This window comes from Euprymna scolopes, chromosome 33 (assembly GCF_053919585.1).
Source record: "Euprymna scolopes isolate OS-2025 chromosome 33, ASM5391958v1, whole genome shotgun sequence".
Taxonomy (NCBI): Eukaryota; Metazoa; Mollusca; class Cephalopoda; order Sepiida; family Sepiolidae; genus Euprymna; species Euprymna scolopes.
Window position 1 is genome coordinate 64,770,215 of NC_136514.1, and position 24,152 is coordinate 64,794,366.

The window sequence follows — 24,152 nt, forward strand, 5'->3', positions numbered from 1 at the left end:
AATCACATTGATTAACAAAAAAAGAAATGGTAAATTTGTGGTGGCTGAGGCGGCCAGAAACGAATGCTGATGGATTTGCTGATGAAATTATCTTAATTAACTAAAAAAAAAAAAAATTGATGAAACAAAATTGCCAATTGGTGAACCATGATTTTGTTGACATCAAAGAACACAAATCTCTTCTAGAAAGTCAAACTAAACAGAATGGTTGATATAAAGCCAGGGTTTTGAAAGCCACAAGCAAATTCAAGTTTGGTCAACTTGAGATACATTGGATTAGTTTACATGTTTGTTGGTAGAGTAATAATAGTAATACTAGTAAGAATAACAGCTGATTTATTTGAAATTCATTTACATTTTAGATACATGTTCAGATGAGAATAAAAAAATTAAATTGTAGTGAAGTACTCCATCAAATAAAATGGAATTTTTGTTTTAAATGATTATGGAAAGACAAAGGGGAAGAAAAAAAAATGGTGTTTGTACATACAATACTACACAGGAGTTAGACAACTGTGTCATTTTCATTTTTCAACATGATTTTTCTATGACTAGTTAAAAAATGAAAAAAAGCAAACCAAAATACCCCCCCTCCCAAACAACAATTGAGCCACCAGTTGATAAAGTCACCGTCTCCTGCGCATTGGTTTGCTTTTGCTATTTTACTGCCAGCTTTAAAAGATGAGGTTAACGGAAAAAGTTCTTAATTATTTGATTAATTAGTTTGACGACATAAAAGAAATGTTTTTCTTTTTTTTTTTTATGTTTACAGTATGTGTGTGTGTGTGTGTGTGTGTGTGTGCGTGTGCGCCATATATATAAAACAAAAATGAACTGAAATACCTAAGCCCCATTAATTTATAGGAACCCAAAATGATAGAATTGAATGTAGAAGAATGAGAGAGAAAGGTGAGAGAGAGAGAGAGAGCTAAAGACTACAGCACAACAATAACAAACAACAATAAGTAACCCAAAGATGCAGTGGAATTGTGTTTCTGGTGGTAGGCGCAGGAGTTGTACATGTAGTACATAGAGGATTAATAGTAGTAGTAGTAGTAGTAGGAGTAGGAGGAGGAAGAAGAAGAGTAGTAGTAGTAGTAATAGTAGACCTCAAGCCTCACATCCACCGACACCCCCATCTGTAAAAAGTAGTAAAAAGTTTAAAAACAGTAATATTTGTTTTTTTTTTTTTTGTTTTTTTTTTTTTTTTGGTGGCGGCATTTGACAGGACGGGGCCAGTCTGAGAAGAAAAAAAAGTGATGGCAGCGGCCTCTAACTTAGTGTGCAACACAGGTGGTAAGAGTAGTAGTAGTAGTAGTAGTTGTAGTAGTTGTAATAGTAGTTTGTGGTGGTGGTGGTGATGGTGGTGGTGGAGGCAACAGCTCATCAGCCCAAATAAATTATGCCTGTCGTATATATATTTTTACAGTTTGTATATACACAGCAGTCACCGATGCCTGTTCTGACCAGGAGAGCCTGTTGCAACACCTTCCTTAGGGGCAGTGTCATTCATTGCTCCATCTGAAAATATTTAAACAAAGGAAAAAAAATTGTATTTGATTTATTTGTGATAAATTCTTAAAAATAGTGACCATTGTTTTTCATCATGCAAACATAAAAAAAAAGAAATTTGTAATACTATTAACATTTAATATCAGCGTTTGGAAGTAAAACTACATTTTATGTGATCTTGTTCAGAATTGCATAGTTATCATCATTCAAAATGTGCTGTCCAACCAAGGTGAACAACATTCAACATTTCTGAAACTCTTCTCATGAAAGTTTCATTTCTGAAACTCTTCTTAAGAAAGTTTCAGCATGTGAACATATAATGGCTGATACGAATCGATGTGATGTGAATGTACTAGTACTTGCAAATCTGTTTTGAAATACACTAGCAATGACTCAATTTTTATTTTTTAAGAAAGAATCTAGCATTTGTTTCCACTTCTTATGAGTTCAGATAAAGAGTTGAAAGAATTGCAGCATTCATTTGGTTTTCAACGTGAAATGCATCATAACAATAGCATCTCATATTCAATTGAAAGGAAGCAAAAAGTTTAAAAAGACATAAATTTTATAGATATCATCACGCAAGTACTATCCAACAAATTAAATGAATTTGCAATGTCTATGTACAAATGTGTATGTACAAATAATAACAAGGAGAAACATTTTTAAGATGAGTTCATTCAATGAAAATATTATTTCAAACTTAATGTTAATGGATAGACGGTGCTTCTAATCGAAATGCATTTCAAACTATAGCGTGACAGACCAACAGCTAAAGATTCTTGTAGAAATGTATAGATGCGTATAAAAGAAAAGAAAAAAAAAACATGGGTTGTTTGCCCCTGTGATTTTTATTTGAATAAAGCTTTTGGTTGATTTTGTACAAAATGAAAATAGATATTTGAAAAAAAAAAAAGTTTTATTTCTTTATCAAGTATTTCAAACTTCAAAGATAATTATTTTTTGTAATGAAACAATTTGTGATATAAATTGGTGAAATATATTTCAACACTTTCTAAAAACAAACAAATCATATGAGTTGGGTACAATATGTTTAGGAGATATAAATAGGTTTTATAGAGCAATAGGTATGCCTAAGGAATTGTTAAATAATCACTAACATTGATTTAGAGTTTCTAAAAAAAGCAACTTACATTATTATCTCTATGTGATGCAACAGCCTTTCTTGTCTCTTTAGTTTATCAGTTAATATCTATAATTTTGCATTGTACTGACTTCAACCATCATAATTTATTTGAGTGCAGTGAGTTAATGTATTCATTTATGATAAAATTATAATTTCTTGATGTGAATTCATCTCTCTATATATGAACATCTTTATATTAATATTTATGTACATTGCTTTGTTTTGTCATGTTATCAGCAATGCATATTAAAATAAGTTACTACATTTAAATGTGTTATCACAGTCACAATTTGTGGTTGTCAGCGCTTATTCATAATGCATAAAATTGCATTCAAAATGTTGCTTTTTTTACGGTACACACACACACGCACACACACACACACACACACACACACATAGATATATATTGTAGCTGAAATACCCATTTATATCAGGTTTCTCAACTTTTTTTTACTCTAATAATTAAGATTAAAAGTTAAGAATATCCTAAATATTTTACATCTATTTCTTTTGAATTTAAGATTTTCAGAGGTTAATTTACAAAAAAACAGTTGGATTTATTCATTTATTTATAAGTAAATATTATATTTATTTAATCAAACTATCAGACAAAAGATAAAGAGAGCGATTTTTTGCGGATATACAAGCTCCACAAAAATGATGAGTTTAGAGAAGAAAGGGAGAAAACAATTTAGTAGAAATTTTTACAGATCAGACCAGTCTATTCCAGGAATCATAACATAAATGGATTCCTATTTTGAATTATAACAAGAACCCATTTAAAATTGAATCCCAGAACTAAAGTTAAAAAGCTATCAGTATCATATATATATATATATATATATATATAATATACTAGCAAAAGTACCCGTCGTTGACTGGGTCCAAAAACAGCCTACAGGAAATGGACTCTGATTTATGAAAGTATGATAGGTTATGAAAAGGAAGGGTTGTAAAGAGATAGCTTCAAATTTGAGGGTATCAAAACCAAAGCAAAATATGATGAAAGTAAAAATAAAATAGATAAACCCCATAATTTATTATACCATACCTGTTCACACTGAAACACTTGTTAAACTTTGTGACATATTTCCATTCTATGGAGGTCAGGCGCGAACGAACACCCCATAATTTTATTATACCATATTTCTTCAAACTAAAACATAATTATTAAAGTATACTTACGCAGATAGATATGAAAAGTTTTTATTAAAGTTTGTGCCTATTTCCATTCTATTGAGGCCAGGTGCGAATGCAGACCCCACAATTTTATTATACCATCCCTATTTAAGTTAAAACATACTTATCAAAGTATTATTATGTACATCTATAGCAAAAATACTTGTAAACGTTTTTTTTTTTAATTTTTTAATTTTTTATTTCCATACTTTGTGGACCAGGCACGAACGCAGATCCCACAATTTTTATGAACCACCGTTCTGCCAGATCAAACATACCCATTCCTGTGTCTCGATACATTTTCTATCATTATATGTAATCAGTTTTTTAAAATAGTCAACCATATAGGAGCCTATTCGTGACCAGACACACACACACACACACACATTCAGCTTTATATTATAGATATATATATTTTTTTTTCCCAGAAGTTTAGGTAAGATGCACTGTTGGTTTCAAACCTGATAATAGGGAACCTTTCTAGGTCCTTATATCAAGCTCTTTTCAGCCGATCTTTCTCATCTTGCAAACATACACTTATATTACAAGACTCATGCAAACTTAAAAAAACTTAAATGTCAAATGGTTAAAATTAATAAAATTGTCCGTTTAATATTTTGGCATCCAAAATATTAAATAGACAATTTTTTGGGAGGCTAGATTATTAGAGAAAAAATATACAGAACATGACAGGGGAATGGATGGGGCTGCCTGTCTGTCTTGTCTCACATCCGTTCCAGTTCTAAAGTGTGGGCATTCAAAGGAGAGGGATATTTATCTGGTAAATATAAAAGGGAGGGTGGAGTTTGGTCATTTCTGCAATATAACCTCACCATGAGCTCCTGTAACAATATATATATATATATATATATATATATATATATATATATATATATATATATATATATATATATATATAGATCATTCACAGACCACTGTTTTGTCATACCAAAGGTTTCATGTCGATGAATTGTCAATATTTCAATGACATACCAAATCGCCTTTTAAATGTTGTTTTTACTGCACATACACACATATTCTAGCTGAAGTAACCATCAGGTTTCTGAACATTTCTTGAATTTAATAGTTTAAGATTAGAAGCTAAGAATATCTATTAAATATTTTTCATTAATTTTTTTTAAAAAGCAAAAACAAAACAATTATCTAGCACAATGGCATAAAATATTGGAACTGAAGGCAAATGCAACAAGCCCACCAACTACTAAAACAGTTTTTAATTACATAGCAGAGCTTGGCATAGGGATTATTTTGCCTTCTTCATATACTTAAAATAGTTGGATTATCTATAAAAAACAAAAAAACAAATATAAAATAAACTATTCTTAAATATTCGTAAATATATATCAGCAAACATTAAATATGTTTTATCTACTTTTAATAAAAAAGGATATTTTCTCTTCAAATCAAACAATAGGTAAAATATGATGATCTAAAGCGAAAAGTTGTTCAGTTGTTTTAAAAAGGAATGCTGACAATGTCAGAATAGTTTTTCTGATGTTATCTTTACATAATTTTAATTTTCAATATTGAGTTTTAAAAACGTTTGGGATTTTCTGACATCGATAAATACATCAGATTGAAGGTGTTGATTCCAAATCTGCAGTCTTAGATCAGTCATTTACCTGTGATATCACAACACACATACAATATACACACACATTCTGCAACATAAATTATTTTATCATAACCATTGTTGACCAAGAGCATGTGTACACAAAGTGAAACCTGAACAGTGAGGGTTGAAGATATGTGTTGCACGGTGAGAAATGATATGAGAATAATATAATAGATGTGTAATGTAAGTCTTAAAGACAGGCTTAGATCTGTAGACCTCAGAGGGAGATAGAGATGAAGTAGAATAACAAAGGAAGGAATCATGTTAAAACAAAGTAATAAGGAGTACTTACAGACAACAAAATTATGACACAATTTTAAATTTAGCTAATAGCTGAAGCACTCCATTTTCCAAAGCCGTTTATATTCTTAAAAATACAGTAAAAATTTTTCTTACATAATAATAATAATACTTTGAACATGTGATAAGATTATTTTTAGATATTACACTACCTGATGTTGCTTGGGATTCAGTAATCTCATTTTGGTTTTTAATAATAAGGTGTAAGTCCCACATGATGTTATTAATATATAAATTGAATAAACAAATGCTCGTGTAAATGAGATAACTTCTATTTTAGTTTTCAAGATAAAGTAGAAACTATCTCCCTTAAATTATAAGAGTTATTTTACTTACTGTTGTTTTAATCAGATAATTGGAACAAATAAGCAGGCTATTATTCATTGAAAAAAGTTCTTATCTAAAGTGCTAAAATAGAGCAACAATATTTTAAAATTTATTAACATAAGCTGGTTCTTACTTTTTTAGGTCATAATTGAAAAAAAAAAAAAATGTCGCCTTATTTCAGGCTAAAACAAGTATTTTTTAAAAGGAAACTCAAGCAAACTACATTTTTATTGAAAAGAACATGATAAAACAAAAATAAAAATTGTCTAGGCAGAATCAGATATTGATTTGTGAGAAGCATCGCTATTTAGATTAAACTTGAAAAATCCAACAATTTAATTTTATATAGGAGAATATATTGATAGTAGCTAATTACAATAAACACTTAGTGCATGACCTAGTAATGTAATATGTTTAGTATTCATTAAATTGTGCAATCATAAAAAAAATACCATTTTATGCCACTCTAGTAAAGAAAACACATGGTGAGGAGAAAATTAAATTTATTTTCAAAGGAAAATTGTCTTTCTGGTTTTTTTTTATTATTGGGTCACCATTTATCAAGGGCAAGAGGCATTTGAGGATAAGATTTAATAAAGTGGAATAATTGTCAGCAGAGATGAGAAATATGAGAAACATTGATCAAAAGTATGAACTGCATTTGATTACATATGAGGTGATTTATGACAAGAATTTGTTGAAGATGATCAAGTTGTAATAAACAGGTGAGGAACCCTTAAGAAACTTTGTCCATGAAAACTCCTCCTGACACTATGTACTTGGAGGGAGAAAGGAAAGTCACTTTCTGTTGTGGTATCAAAATGAGTTCTTGCTATGAATGAGGAACCAGAGATTGAAGATCAGTCGAACATCTTCCATGAAACCAACAATAGAGTAGAGAGAGACTAGCAACATTTCTTTGGTGAGAAAAGGGTTGTAGGATCACCTCCCACTAGATATTGTACTGTCAAGACAGGGAAGCTCTGAGCAGTACCTCCCCAAATGTGGCAACAATATTTCATCTAAAGATGGATATGACCCTTATATAAAAAGATATAAGGAATCGTTATATTATTTATAATCTGGTTGATGTCTTTCTCATTTTTATTGTCATTTTTGATGATGAAAGTCCTCAAGTACTTTTTAGACAACTAGAAAGACTAGAGAAAGGCTTTAAGCTACACTTACTGAAATAGTAACAATGAAAATCAAATTGAAGTTGTGAATTGAAAAAGAAAATGTGTTTATAATAGATTGGAGACCCCCACCCCCCACAGGGAGAAGAGGAAAAATTAAGGGAAACAAAAAGAAACTCACCCTTATGACCTCTGCTTCCCTGTCGTCATGCTGTGGCAGTTGCAGGTTCTTCCCAAACTACACTGGAGAAATGATAAGATAAGGACCCTTCTTAAAAAATACCTCACACTCATTTGTGATTTAAGTAAAAAATGTGTGGCAGATGAAGAAGAAACAGAAAAAAATGACCTTCAATGAAAAATAAGAGACAGAAAAAATAAATAGCCAACTTCTGGGTAGGGTCATGGTGGTGGTAGTGGTAGTGGTAGGTGGGTGGGGAATGAAGTTGTTGAATGAATCCAGATGACAATCCTTAAATAATCAAGATTTGTAAATGTTTCAATGTTTCTTCCTTGAAACTGAATTGAGCCATGAACATCAGAATGAGATTCAACTTTACAGTTGAATCTCATTCTGATGTTCATGGCTCAATTCAGTTTCAAGGAAGAAACATTGAAACCAGATGAGAAGATTGTTTTTCTTAAAATAAGACCTATCAGTCGACACATGTATGGATGTATGTTACAAGAAAATCAAAGAACTAAATTAATGTTTTTGTAGCATTATTTGAACAGAGGCAAGAAATTATTCATTTTACCAAATGCACCAGAATATCCTCATCTTTCTGTATTCTTCATTTTCACATCATTATAAGTTATGCTTGAGTCATGATTCAACAGTGAGCATAAATAACTTTTATATAAAAAAATGCAGAGAAATAAGAAATATTGAACTGAACCAAAAATCAAAGCATAAAGATAAAAAAATATTAGGAAATTACGAAATTGAAATAATCGAGAATTCATTTTGCCACATAAAAATACTCTTGACTAAATTTGAAATTTTTAAATTTGTTCAGATATGATTGCCATTGACATGATATAAAAAATATTTTAATCATTGTATGTGGTTGGTTTCCTTTTATTTAGTGTTCTTTTTGTGTGTCTATAATATTCTGACTGTATAATCTATAACTTTTCTCATAACAATGCAGAGTACATTGATTGAATGTTATAAAAAATATATAAGACAATGAAATTAAACAAATTATTTCATTGCCGTTTTATGAATGTGGGAAAATCAATGTAAGAGAAACTGAAAAAATGAGTATTGAAAAGATGAAAAGGCAATTTCAAACTTAAGTAATGAATAGAGTGTTATAGACACATCTAAAAAAAAATTTATTCGAACATGTGTGACAGACCAAAGGCACATTTTTAGCTTGATCTTTTTAACTCATTATTATTCAATTTCACAATATTAATATACTTTCATTTATTAATTGAAAACAAAGTGATAAATATTTAATGAAAAATATATTAAAATTGGTTGCATGTTACAATTTATATTATTAGATTTACATGTTGCTATGGGTTGTAGAAAATGATTTCTAAACTAATCTATCTCTGGCCAGGTCTTTATTTAAACAGCTTTCTCTTAAGTTCATTCTTATCATTTTTCTCCTGTTTTCTTGGGCTTGCCTCTGAATTGCTATCTCAAATTTTCAATATTTACTAACTCAAAAACTCTTATCTATTCTTTCAACATGATTATTCCAATGAAGTCTTTTGTTCTGCACACATCTCAAGATCGAATCTTTCTCTGAGATCATCAGATCTAGTCATATCTTTAAGACTCATATTACACATCCGTCATATTATTCCCATATCATTTTCCTACATGCAACGTATGTCCTCATTCATTGGCCAGGTTTCACTTCCATACATCATTACACTGTGTATGTATGCTTCCTACACTTTTCCTTAGGTTGAGAGTAGTAAAATGCTGCTAGTTAGTAATGACAGAAGTTTCATCCACTATGAACTCTTGCATTAGCTTCTCACCGTGATCCAATGGTACCACCAGGTAACAAAACTTCTTGACAATTTCAATAGTTTTGCCATCCTAAAATACTTTCTCCATATCTGAATACTCATCCATTGTCTTACACTTCTTGCACACAAATTGAGTTTACTGTATAATTAATAAGAAATAAACTATTTAAATTTTCTTTTAGTTTTATTGCATTTTTTACTTATCTGTCATGTGAATTTTTATTATACAAATATTTAGAAAGGTTAATATTTTCATAGTGTCTATTGTTAATGTAAAATAATTTAGAAAACTTCTTTTGAGTTGTTTTAGGTTTTATTATTTTACTTTCTTTATGAATTACAAATTTCAAGCACAAATTATTTCAGTTATTTTTAAAAATATATCTGTTATATGATTGATCCACTGTTGTGAGACCAGCATATTCAACGACTTATGTCTCTTGAGCAAAAGTTAACTGACATTAATAAACGGCAAAGATTTTAATGTTGGCATATTGAATGTTTATGGATATTGACATTTTTTAAAAAAAGCAAAAATGTATTGTTGAGGATTCATTGGAAAAACTCAAAGAAATAGAAAAGTGTATGGAGAGCAGATAAAGAAAACACATACATCCTTTGGCCAGCAGGATAATTGAACAAAATGTTAAAAAGATTTCGAACAGTAAAGTGTAATTTTAACAAAAGCATAATGATGATAATGATGATATCAGTGATACTCTTTTTATCTAAGAAAATTTTACCACTGATAAAGCTACAATAAACACTTCTTTCAAATAATGCTTATAAGACTAACATCAAATGAATGTATTAGAGCGAAAAGAGTGAAGAGGTGCTCTTTGAGATATAAGTTATTTTCATCAAATTATATTTTTTCATTTTTTAACATATCAACATATTGAAATGAAGATGAAAGCTTAAATATTTTGTCTTCATGTGAACTTACAAGCAAAATATGAAACATTTTCTGATGAGTCACGTCATTTGCAAACTGATGCATATTGTAAAAGAAAGGTTTATTCCAAGTTAGTGACACTTCCAATTGAGTTACAGAACAGAGTAAAAAAAAAATTCAGAGAAATATATAATGTTCCACACAGATTAACACATACCGAAAACAACTTAACTTTAAGATATATTACTTCCATTATGTATTAATATTATCTGATATATATAAAATTAAATCAGTCTATTTCTTGAAGTTAGACAGTGATAGCATTGGATCTGACAAATCTATTTGATTCTGCAAAGCCAACTTGTCTTTTTCCTCCCTTTACCTTGTTCTTTATAATAACAAATTGCATTTCATTTCAGTTTTAAAAAAAATACTTAATCTGATTATTCTTCACTGAAATAGCTGCTGCTCCATTATTCCATTACTTTTACTACATTGCTTACTTATAATTAAGAAAATTTGCAAAGTTCTGAAACAAATGCATTTACATTTTTTTTACAAACACGTCAGATACTTTAATGTTGACTTATTATTTGAAACAAATAAAGGGTTCTTTGAATTAAGACAAATACATACATTGTCATAATCACAAAGGACTTCTATTAAGACTGAGGACAGAACAGATACTACACTTTCATCCCAGCCTATACTCCCTACATCCTCAGCTTTGCAGAAAGTTAATTTTTATTTGAACTAATAAATAACTAATTTTAATTGTGAATAATTTCTCCTACAATAAATATGCTTTAATCTCAACCAGTAGACATGGCATGTTTAAAAAAAGTGTTTAAACAACAAAACAATTATTGTTTCACAATCTAGCTGTGATAACAAAATCTTTGCAGAAGATACTGATAGTTTTTGCCTGATACTATTCAAAATTCACAAAACAAAATAAAAGGATCAATCAGTCAGATACCTGCTCAAACTTTTATGTCAGGTAAGATTCAATTTTTATTGCAAATTTAATTTGCTGTGGTTCTTTTTTCAGATCAGTGGACACTGTTGTGATGATTGAGTTGACCATTCAAGTAATAGCATCTTCAAATCAGTGGACGTTATTGTGATGATTGAGTTGACCATTCAAGTAATAGCTTCTTCAAATCAGTGGACATTATTGTGATGATTGAGTTGACCATTCAAGTAATAGCTTCTTCAAATCAGTGGACACTATTGTGATGATTGAGTTGACCATTCAAGTAATAGCATCTTCAAATCAGTGGACACTGTTGTGATGATTGAGTTGACCATTCAAGTAATAGCATCTTCAAATCAGTGGACATTATTGTGATGATTGAGTTGACCATTCAAGTAATAGCATCTTCAAATCAGTGGACATTATTGTGATGATTGAGTTGACCATTCAAGTAATAGCATCTTCAAATCAGTGGACACTATTGTGATGATTGAGTTGACCATTCAAGTAATAGCTTCTTCAAATCAGTGGACATTATTGTGATGATTGAGTTGACCATTCAAGTAATAGCATCTTCAAATCAGTGGACACTATTGTGATGATTGAGTTGACCATTCAAGTAATAGCATCTTCAAATCAGTGGACACTGTTGTGATGATTGAGTTGACCATTCAAGTAATAGCATCTTCAAATCAGTGGACATTATTGTGATGATTGAGTTGACCATTCAAGTAATAGCATCTTCAAATCAGTGGACATTATTGTGATGATTGAGTTGACCATTCAAGTAATAGCATCTTCAAACCAGTGGACACTATTGTGATGATTGAGTTGACCATTCAAGTAATAGCTTCTTCAAATCAGTGGACATTATTTTGATGATTGAGTTGACCATTCAAGTAATAGCATCTTCAAATCAGTGGACACTATTGTGATGATTGAGTTGACCATTCAAGTAATAGCATCTTCAAATCAGTGGACACTGTTGTGATGATTGAGTTGACCATTCAAGTAATAGCATCTTCAAATCAGTGGACATTATTGTGATGATTGAGTTGACCATTCAAGTAATAGCATCTTCAAATCAGTGGACATTATTGTGATGATTGAGTTGACCATTCAAGTAATAGCTTCTTCAGATCAGTGGACACTATTGTGATGATTGAGTTGACCATTCAAGTAATAGCTTCTTCAGATCAGTGGACATTATTGTGATGATTGAGTTGACCATTCAAGTAATAGCTTCTTCAAATCAGTGGACATTATTGTGATGATTGAGTTGACCATTCAAGTAATAGCATCTTCAAATCAGTGGACATTATTGTGATGATTGAGTTGACCATTCAAGTAATAGCTTCTTCAAATCAGTGGACATTATTGTGATGATTGAGTTGACCATTCAAGTAATAGCATCTTCAAATCAGTGGACACTATTGTGATGATTGAGTTGACCATTCAAGTAATAGCATCTTCAAATCAGTGGACACTGTTGTGATGATTGAGTTGACCATTCAAGTAATAGCATCTTCAAATCAGTGGACATTATTGTGATGATTGAGTTGACCATTCAAGTAATAGCATCTTCAAATCAGTGGACATTAGTGTGATGATTCAGTTGACCATTCAAGTAATAGCATCTTCAAATCAGTGGACACTATTGTGATGATTGAGTTGACCATTCAAGTAATAGCTTCTTCAAATCAGTGGACATTATTGTGATGATTGAGTTGACCATTCAAGTAATAGCATCTTCAAATCAGTGGACACTATTGTGATGATTGAGTTGACCATTCAAGTAATAGCATCTTCAAATCAGTGGACACTGTTGTGATGATTGAGTTGACTATTCAAGTAATAGCATCTTCAAATCAGTGGACATTATTGTGATGATTGAGTTGACCATTCAAGTAATAGCATCTTCAAATCAGTGGACATTATTGTGATGATTGAGTTGACCATTCAAGTAATAGCCTCTTCAGATCAGTGGACACTATTGTGATGATTGAGTTGACCATTCAAGTAATAGCTTCTTCAAATCAGTGGACATTATTGTGATGATTGAGTTGACCATTAAAGTAATAGCATCTTCAAATCAGTGGACATTATTGTGATGATTGAGTTGACCATTCAAGTAATAGCATCTTCAAATCAGTGGACACTATTGTGATGATTGAGTTGACCATTCAAGTAATAGCTTCTTCAAATCAGTGGACATTATTGTGATGATTGAGTTGACCATTCAAGTAATAGCATCTTCAAATCAGTGGACATTATTGTGATGATTGAGTTGACCATTCAAGTAATAGCATCTTCAAATCAGTGGAAATTATTGTGATGATTGAGTTGACCATTCAAGTAATAGCATCTTCAAATCAGTGGACACTGTTGTGATGATTGAGTTGACCATTCAAGTAATAGCTTCTTAAAATCAGTGGACATTATTGTGATGATTGAGTTGACCATTCAAGTAATAGCATCTTCAAATCAGTGGACATTATTGTGATGATTGAGTTGACCATTCAAGTAATAGCATCTTCAAATCAGTGGACATTATTGTGATGATTGAGTTGACCATTCAAGTAATAGCATCTTCAAATCAGTGGACACTGTTGTGATGATTGAGTTGACCATTCAAGTAATAGCTTCTTCAAATCAGTGGACATTATTGTGATGATTGAGTTGACCATTCAAGTAATAGCATCTTCAAATCAGTGGACATTATTGTGATGATTGAGTTGACCATTCAAGTAATAGCATCTTCAAATCAGTGGACATTATTGTGATGATTGAGTTGACCATTCAAGTAATAGCATCTTCAAATCAGTGGACACTGTTGTGATGATTGAGTTGACCATTCAAGTAATAGCTTCTTCAAATCAGTGGACATTATTGTGATGATTGAGTTGACCATTCAAGTAATAGCATCTTCAAATCAGTGGACATTATTGTGATGATTGAGTTGACCATTCAAGTAATAGCATCTTCAAATCAGTGGACATTATTGTGATGATTGAGTTGACCATTCAAGTAATAGCATCTTCAAATCAGTGGACACTGTTGTGATGATTGAGTTGACCATTCAAGTAATAGCTTCTTCAAATCAGTGGACATTATTGTGATGATTGAGTTGACCATTCAAGTAATAGCATCTTCAAATCAGTGGACATTATTGTGATGATTGAGTTGACCATTCAAGTAATAGCATCTTCAAATCAGTGGACATTATTGTGATGATTGAGTTGACCATTCAAGTAATAGCATCTTCAAATCAGTGGACACTGTTGTGATGATTGAGTTGACCATTCAAGTAATAGCTTCTTCAAATCAGTGGACATTATTGTGATGATTGAGTTGACCATTCAAGTAATAGCATCTTCAAATCAGTGGACATTATTGTGATGATTGAGTTGACCATTCAAGTAATAGCATCTTCAAATCAGTGGACATTATTGTGATGATTGAGTTGACCATTCAAGTAATAGCTTCTTCAAATCAGTGGACATTATTGTGATGATTGAGTTGACCATTCAAGTAATAGCTTCTTCAAATCAGTGGACATTATTGTGATGATTGAGTTGACCATTCAAGTAATAGCTTCTTCAAATCAGTGGACATTATTGTGATGATTGAGTTGACCATTCAAGTAATAGCATCTTAAAATCAGTGGACATTATTGTGATGATTGAGTTGACCATTCAAGTAATAGCTTCTTCAAATCAGTGGACATTATTGTGATGATTGAGTTGATCATTCAAGTAATAGCTTCTTCAAATCAGTGGACATTATTGTGATGATTGAGTTGACCATTCAAGTAATAGCATCTTCAAATCAGTGGACATTATTGTGATGATTGAGTTGACCATTCAAGTAATAGCATCTTCAAATCAGTGGACATTATTGTGATGATTGAGTTGACCATTCAAGTAATAGCTTCTTCAAATCAGTGGACATTATTGTGATGATTGAGTTGACCATTCAAGTAATAGCATCTTCAGATCAGTGGACATTATTGTGATGATTGAGTTGACCATTCAAGTAATAGCATCTTCAGATCAGTGGAGATTATTGTGATGATTGAGTTGACCATTCAAGTAATAGCATCTTCAAATCAGTGGACATTATTGTGATGATTGAGTTGACCATTCAAGTAATAGCATCTTCAAATCAGTGGACATTATTGTGATGATTGAGTTGACCATTCAAGTAATAGCTTCTTCAGATTAGTGGACATTATTGTGATGATTGAGTTGACCATTCAAGTAATAGCATCTTCAAATAAGTGGACATTATTGTGATGATTGAGTTGACCATTCAAGTAATAGCTTCTTCAGATCACTGGACATTATTGTGATGATTGAGTTGACCATTCAAGTAATAGCTTCTTCAGATCAGTGGACACTGTTGTGATGATTGAGTTGACCATTCAAGTAATAGCATCTTCAAATCAGTGGACATTATTGTGATGATTGAGTTGACCATTCAAGTAATAGCTTCTTCAGATCAGTGGACACTGTTGTGATGATTGAGTTGACCATTCAAGTAATAGCTTCTTCAGATCAGTGGACATTATTGTGATGATTGAGTTGACCATTCAAGTAATAGCTTCTTCAGATCAGTGGACATTATTGTGATGATTGAGTTGACCATTCAAGTAATAGCATCTTCAAATCAGTGGACATTATTGTGATGATTGAGTTGACCATTCAAGTAATAGCTTCTTCAGATCAGTGGACACTGTTGTGATGATTGAGTTGACCATTCAAGTAATAGCATCTTCAAATCAGTGGACATTATTGTGATGATTGAGTTGACCATTCAAGTAATAGCATCTTCAAATCAGTGGACATTATTGTGATGATTGAGTTGACCATTCAAGTAATAGCAACTTCAAATCAGTGGACATTATTGTGATGATTGAGTTGACCATTCAAGTAATAGCTTCTTCAGATCAGTGGACATTATTGTGATGATTGAGTTGACCATTCAAGTAATAGCTTCTTCAGATCAGTGGACACTGTTGTGATGATTGAGTTGACCATTCAAGTAATAGCATCTTCAAATCAGTGGACATTATTGTGATGATTGAGTTGACCATTCAAGTAATAGCATCTTCAAATCAGTGGACATTATTGTGATGATTGAGTTGACCATTCAAGTAATAGCATCTTCAAATCAGTGGACATTATTGTGATGATTGAGTTGACCATTCAAGTAATAGCATCTTCAAATCAGTGGACATTATTGTGATGATTGAGTTGACCATTCAAGTAATAGCTTCTTCAGATCAGTGGACATTATTGTGATGATTGAGTTGACCATTCAAGTAATAGCTTCTTCAGATCAGTGGACACTGTTGTGATGATTGAGTTGACCATTCAAGTAATAGCATCTTCAAATCAGTGGACATTATTGTGATGATTGAGTTGACCATTCAAGTAATAGCATCTTCAGATCAGTGGACATTATTGTGATGATTGAGTTGACCATTCAAGTAATAGCATCTTCAAATCAGTGGACATTATTGTGATGATTGAGTTAACCATTCAAGTAATAGCATCTTCAGATCACACTATCCAGTTTGAAAAACTTACATAATCTTGCCTCTCATAAAGGAATCACTGAACAAATTTGAGATATTAATGAAAGTCATCTTCATTTAGTTTTGTGAAAGCTTGTTTTATACATTCTGCATATAGATAATAGTTTGGAAAAAGCTGATTTGGAACAGATCCTGATCACACAAGAAAATACTTTAATAATTATTTACAAAAGTAATACAAATTTACTGCGAATCCAATATTTGCAATTATGCTTTTTAAGTGACTACAAAGAAATAATTTTAATATTCAGTTTCTGAAATTTTGTGGAATATATTAATCATCATACACACACACACACACACACACACACACACACATACACAAAAGAAATAAAACATACTCCTCCATTTAATTTTATTAAAAACTTTCACGCAGCTCAATGATGCTTTTTATTTTAAATCTAAAGTACAGTTTTGTTTTTTTGTTCAATTTAAAACATGAAAACAAAACTATGTATCAATCTTCTGTCCTTCAGATTTAAAATGTCATTCTCTTTAAGCAAGTACTAAAATAGGCATATTTAGATAAATTAAAGGTAGAAAAAATTACACTTGTTTTATGATTCTTATTTTGCAGAAAAAAATCACTACACTTAAAGTGGAGAGAGAGAATGTACATTTCAATTAACTTTTGTTTTGATTGTTCATTTAAAAAGTTTTTAAGCCATAATTTTTTTGCTGCAGTGACCAAGTTTACCTGCTTAGTCATGTCAATTCCTCATTAAAATTAATATGAAAATTTTTCACTTCAAATACTTTTTCGATTCTTTTTTTTCCCAATAATTCAGTTGAAAGGTTAACCTTTAGCTTTGATAAAATCCAATTACATAAACCACTTTTCCAATTTTTTAATTTTAAACAAATTATTTATCCAAAATTAAAATGATTTCCTTTATGTTTTTCAGATTTGCAAAAATAATTGAGTATCATCAGTGTCTATGTAACATTTATCTCTACACTGACACCAAAATAAAACACTAACACTGTAAAACACAAATAGCCAATTATTAAAACTTGAGGCAACCAATTTAGCCATTTTAACAAGATTCTCCCTTGTCACCTTTTAATATTATCCAATAAGAGGAAAAAATTCAACTCAAGTGAATTTGGCAGCTTAGCAAGTTAATCAAAGTTCTTCATTTAATTATCAAAACAAAAACAAATAATGAATCATATATATATATATATATATATATATATATATATTGGATTTTAAGAATGCAATAATTGTACTATATGATTGTATATAAGCAGATTGTAAAGTATCGAAGCAGCTGGTTTCTTACAAGTAATTAATCATGTGTTTTGCAATTAACATCAAGAACGTAAGCATCAAACTTGGGGAAGATTAAAATAAAAAGCATTAATTCCACTTAGCTCAAGCATATTCATTTTTATTGAATGACTTTCCCTCATTATATGACATTCACTCACTTCAGAAAATGAAAAAGTTGGGCAAAGAAATTTCTTCAAAATGTCATGAATCATGAATATGGTCATTTATTTCAACATTGTTAGTTTTCAAAAATGTTTTTACAGTTTTCTTTTGTTATTATATCATGAATTCAACCACATCAAAATTTTTTAAGGCTATGTCAGCTAGGTCGATCATCGGTCTATCATGCTGTAGTTTGAAATAGAATTTTACATTGCTAATGAATACATCTTAAAAATGGACCTGTCACAGTTGAATTTCACACATATATCGTGTATTTTTGTCGGAATGTGTACTTTACCTATTATACAAAAAACAATGGTTAGAAAATAAATTAGTTGTATCTTTTTATAAATCTTAGCTCTAATACTAGTTTCTTTTTTATCTGCATAATTTTAACAGAATAGCTGTATTCGTCTTTTAATTAAAAGTATACTTGTTTATAATGACTTTGTATGAAGATGGTGATTATTAGGTTTTTCAACTGAATCACCTCTGTCGTGGCAAAGCAAGCAGACACAATTTCAACTTCACATAAGTGACCATGAATTAATAATAATCATGAAAACTTACTGCTAACCCAACGATTTTTCAGGCATTATTATAATAGGTTACATAGCCAACAACTAATTGAAAAAGTGCTGCCTGAAAACAGCAAGCACAGATTATTTTGAAACAAGAATTGTTTGATATATTAGAAGTGTATATAAAAAAATAAAGTTATGAGTGAATACAGTATTAAACAATTTAATGTTAACCTGCAATTATAATTTGGTAGAATGAATAAAGGTTTGGAATATTTAGATTATTCAGACTACTATTCTTATCTTTTCTGTTAATTTTGGAACTTTTTGAAGTATAACTTTTCAAACTTGGGAATCTAAATGGAACTGAATACTTTATTTAGATTCTAAAGTTTGAAAAGATGCAGTTGAAGAGGGTCATTAAAGATTACATTGGTTTAAACATGAAAAAAGATGAGAATAATTTAAATCCAAAATATCAATCCTCATCTAAAAAATTCTGAAACAGAATAAAAGTTTATTTAATATTTTCTTTGTTACAAACATAATGTAGAAATAAAATGTCTTTGAAATTATGAAATACTAAGTTCAGAAGAATTTGAAGAGTTGATTTGATGTTAATTAGATAAATTGTTATTATTTTTATATCAGAATTAAAATAAATTTGTTATCAAGAGTATGAGTGATTTTTATTTGAATAAGATTTATCTTATTCAAATAAAAATCAATCACACTCTTAATAACAAATTTATTTTAATTCTGATATAAAAACAATGACAATACCAGAAATAAATTACTTTAAAAATTGATCAACCAAACCAAAATATTTGATCTGGGATTGAAAAATATACAATCTATTTTTCCTGCAAACAATTTTACTTACCTGAAAGATTTTGCATAGCATTTGTCATTAGGTTATCTTTATTTTCATATTTCTTCACTTCCTCATATATAAGTTCTGAAAAATAAGCAAATAAAGTTTTACATTCATACATAAAATAAGCGTAACGTGTGCATAACACATACGGCTAAATTAAAACATTCATTCAAGTGCATCAGTGGAAAAATAGCCCAGTAATAAAACCAAATGAATTGCAATAGTGTTTGCTAATTCTCTGCTCTTCTCAATTATGCTACTCTGTGAACTTTGTATTAAAAAAAATGTTTAATACATTGAATTTTGTTCATACATCCTCAGTGTTAATACTTTTTTGAAACACAACATATTTTGAAAAAGTGCACATTTTTGTTATATTCTCAGTCTCATTATTTTTGTATTCCACAGATAAGAAGTTCTTGGGAAGAAACTTTGTTCATGTTAGTTCTGTTTCATTTTACATACACCGAGGATGATGGGAAAATTCTTTACAGTGGTTGATGCTAAACGGGTTTTCGCTGTAAATACTTTTTCATGATAGTTGGAATAGAGGTTTTACAACCGTTTAGAATCCTGTTCATGATTTTTCCCAATTTGTGGAAATCAAGCCTCTGCTCAATCACTCTAGATTCAACAAAATAGATGCAATGAAACCAAAATGACCTTTAAGACTGCCCAGCAACCACTGCGGTGACTCATTAGTATAAAAAAAAATTAGCTTTAACATAACAAAATGTAAATTCAGGGTTGTGAGACCTCCAGCAGAATTTTGTTTTTTAATTTTTTTTTTTTTCACTAGAAGTTGGATTTTTGCTTACATCTTTTTTTTTTTTTTTTTTTTTTTTTTAAGTCCGATTTCTGTCTTAACTCTATTTTATTTCTCATCCTCGCTTTATCTTTTCCTTATTTGGTCTTTCTTTGCCCTCTTTTTGCGGAAATTTTCATTTTTGCCAAACTCCCATTATTCACGATGAGTAGAGTGGGAGAGGTAGGAGATTTTTGGTTCATCAAAAAATTACTCCCTATCTAACCCCACTCCCTTTTCTAACATTTGAGGTCTTTTTCTTTCTAGCAGATACATTTTTTTTCTTAATTATTTCTTTTTCTTTCTAACAGATACATTTTTTTTCTTAATTATTTCTTTTTCTTTCTAACAGATACATTTTTTTTCTTGCTTATTTCTTTTTCTTTCTAACAGATACATTTTTTTTCCTTATTTCTCTTTCTTTCTAACAGATACATTTTTATTCTTGCTTATTTCTTTTTCTTTCTAACAGATACATTTTTATTCTTAATTATTTCTTTTTCTTTCTAACAGATACATTTTTTTTCCTTAATTATTTCTTTTTCTTTCTAACAGATACATTTTTTTTTCTTAATTATTTCTTTTTCTTTCTAACAGATACATTTTTTTCCTTAATTATTTCTTTTTCTTTCTAACAGATACATTTTTTTCCTTAATTATTTCTTTTTCTTTCTAACAGATACATTTTTTTTTCTTAATTATTTCTTTTTCTTTCTAACAGATACATTTTTTCCTTGCTTATTTCTTTTTCTTTCTAACAGATACATTTTTTTCTTGCTTATTTCTTTTTCTTTCTAACAGATACATTTTTTTTTTTTGCTTATTTCTTTTTCTTTCTAACAGATACATTTTTTTTCTTAATTATTTCTTTTTCTTTCTAACAGATACATTTTTTTTCTTAATTATTTCTTTTTCTTTCTAACAGATACATTTTTTCTCTTGGTTATTTCTTTTTCTTTCTAAAAGATGCATTTTTTTTCCTTATTTCTTTTTCTTTCTAACAGATACATTTTTTTTCTTAATTATTTCTTTTTCTTTCTAACAGATACATTTTTTTTCTTAAATATTTCTTTTTCTTTCTAACAGATACATTTTTTTTCTTAATTATTTCTTTTTCCTTCTAACAGATACATTTTTTTTCTTGGTTATTTCTTTTTCTTTCTAAAAGATGCATTTTTTTTCCTTATTTCTTTTTCTTTCTAACAGATACATTTTTTTTCTTGCTCATTTCTTTTTCTTTCTCTAAGTAAATCTGACGACCTAGTCCACAAATTCCAAAATTTCATCATGACAAGTTTCAAGAAAAAATACACGATTAAACCCGGTTCTCCAACTTCCAATGTAGACCCCTACTACCATGTCTCCTTCTCCAACATCAGGGGTCTACGTTCTAACCTTCCAGAGGTTGAAACCCAATTACAGGAGACTAAACCAGACCTTTTATTTTTAAGTGAAACTGGCATTGGGCAGGCTATTTCCCTAGAAGTGTTCGCAATTAAAGGATACTCTAACTTAACTTCTAAATCTGACCCCCAAGATCGCCATGGGCATGGAATATGTGCCTATATTAAAGATAGCTTTCCACGTGGTAGGGACATCTCCAGGGAAGATCCTAACTTACCCTATATGTGCTTCCGGGTTGCTTTAGCTCACACTACAGCATTTTTATTTACTGTCTATCGCCCTCACAACAGCGGAGTTACTATCTTTAAAAGCATATCTGAGAAAATTGACCAAGTCCTATCTGCTTATCCTTCAGCTAACATTCATGTATGTGGAGACTTCAATGTTCACAACGTCGAATGGTTGACCCACTCAAACAAGACCGATGATGAGGGGAGGTTCTGTCATGATTTCTCCATTGCCTATGACCTCACTCAGATTGTTCAGCAACCCACCCGTGTGCCCGACAATGTCGGCCAGTATGCGAGCCTACTAGACCTTTTTCTCACAACTTGCCCTGAACTATGTTCAGTTTCTGTTCTGTCGCCTCTTGGATCTTCTGACCACTCTGCTGTATCAATTAAGATAAAAATGAAATGTAATAAGTCCCCAGACGTACCTCTTCATCGTACAGTATATCGATACACTAAGGCTGACTGGGATAGCTTCCGTACATTTATAACTGATCTACCTCTGCATTCCATATTTAAAAAGGATGTGTCCTCTATAGTATTAGACCTGACGGAATGGTTAATTGTAGGTATTGACCGTTTCATACCCTCTAAAAAGTTTCAGCAAAAACCTAACAGCCAGCCATGGTTCTCTCCAGAATGTGCTGCTGCCATTGCGCACAGAAATCACTTTTTCCACTGTTTCCAACGTAATAGATGTATGGAAACTAAAGCCGCTTTCAGGACTGCCAGCAACCATTTTAAGAAAGTAATAAAGAGCGCAAGACGGTTGTATGCTCAATCTGTTAAGTTCAAAGTAGCCGAGCAGCGGCTTGGTTCCCACCAGTTTTGGCAAATAGCAAACAGAATTCTGAACAGAAGCGTGTGCTCCATCCCAACTATCATCAATGGACCTGAGGTAATCTCGCCAGCATCAGACAAAGCCAAACTCTTTGTCAAGAACTTTGCAGCTAATTTTACCTTTTGCGATCAAGGCCGCCAACCCCCAATATTTTCTCCTGTATCTGAAAACACACTATGTGATATACGTATATCTGTACGTGATGTTGCCAAGCTAATCAAAAACCTTGATTCCAGTAAAGCAACTGGCCCGGACGGTATTCCAATTATAGTACTCAAAAAACTTCAACCTGAACTAGCGCCCATACTTACAAAACTATTTAAACGTTGTCTTAAGGAGAATAGTTTCCCATCTCCCTGGAAAATTTCATCAGTATGCCCTGTATTTAAGAATTCAGGTGATCGCTCATCCCCCTCTCAGTACAGGCCAATAAGTCACCTGTGCGTCATGAGTAAGTTACTGGAATCTGTGTTAAATACAGAAGTAATCAACCATCTCAACAAAAATAACCTTCTTAGTGACACTCAATATGGTTTCCGTTCTGCTAGATCTACAGCAGATGTGCTTACAGTTATATCTCATAGGATTAGCAAATCTCTCGACGGAGGCAACCTTTCTAGGGCAATTGCTCTTGACATATCTAAAGCCTTTGATAGGGTATGGCATAATGGTTTACTTCATAAGATCTCTAGCTATGGTATAGCTGGAAATGTCTTCTCAATTATTAAATCATTTCTTTCTGATAGGTTCATAAGAGTAGTAGTTGAGGGGCAAAAATTAGAAGCCCACAGTATTAATGCCGGTGTCCCTCAGGGGTCCATCCTGGGCCCAACTCTTTTCCTGATCTACATTAATGATCTTCCAAATCATATCCTTACATCATTTGTAGACATTTATGCTGACGACACTACCATTTATGGTAGCACATCTAAGACAGTAAACGACCAAGTTCTCTCCAATTCTCTCTCCTCTGATCTTGAGTATGTAGTACAATGGGGAAAGGAGTGGCTGATTACTTTTAATGCATCTAAAACCAAGCTTCTCTCTTTACATCATCAACATTCTGATCCCCGTCTGGCATCAATTGAAATGAATGGCTCTCGTCTTCAGGAGGCCTCAAGTTTTGACAAGCTTCTGGGCTTGACCATTACTCCTGATCTTAAATGGAACACGTACATCAAATCTGTTGCCAAGGCCGCTGGAAAAATGGTGGGATCTTTCTATCGATCCAGTAGATATCTCACTGCTGATGCAATTCTCTATCTATATAAGAGCCAGGTACGTCCAAGGATGGAATACTGTTGCCACATCTGGGCAGGAGCTGCTAGAAAGGA

At 31.4% G+C, this 24,152-nt stretch overlaps 1 protein-coding gene across 6 annotated transcripts in view; it reads right to left on the bottom strand.

Annotated features, from left to right (window-relative positions):
• Window positions 1–319: 319 nt before the first annotated feature.
• Window positions 320–24,152, bottom strand: part of LOC145258276 (stress-activated protein kinase JNK-like) — a 432,258-nt gene continuing 408,425 nt past the window's right edge. For 3 of the 6 annotated variants that reach the window (XR_013864086.1, XR_013864087.1, XR_013864085.1), the window contains 3 exons: window positions 19,545–19,619; window positions 7,419–7,480; window positions 320–1,521 (listed from right to left, as the gene is read on the bottom strand). Coding sequence is in view for 3 of the 6 variants with exons in the window: in XM_080116278.1 (XP_079972404.1) it covers window positions 1,448–1,521; window positions 19,545–19,619 (149 nt within the window). In the remaining 3 variants the exon portion in view is untranslated. The remainder of the gene's footprint in view (window positions 1,522–7,418; window positions 7,481–19,544; window positions 19,620–24,152) is intronic. The other 3 variants (XM_080116278.1, XM_080116279.1, XM_080116277.1) reach the window with 1 other exon arrangement.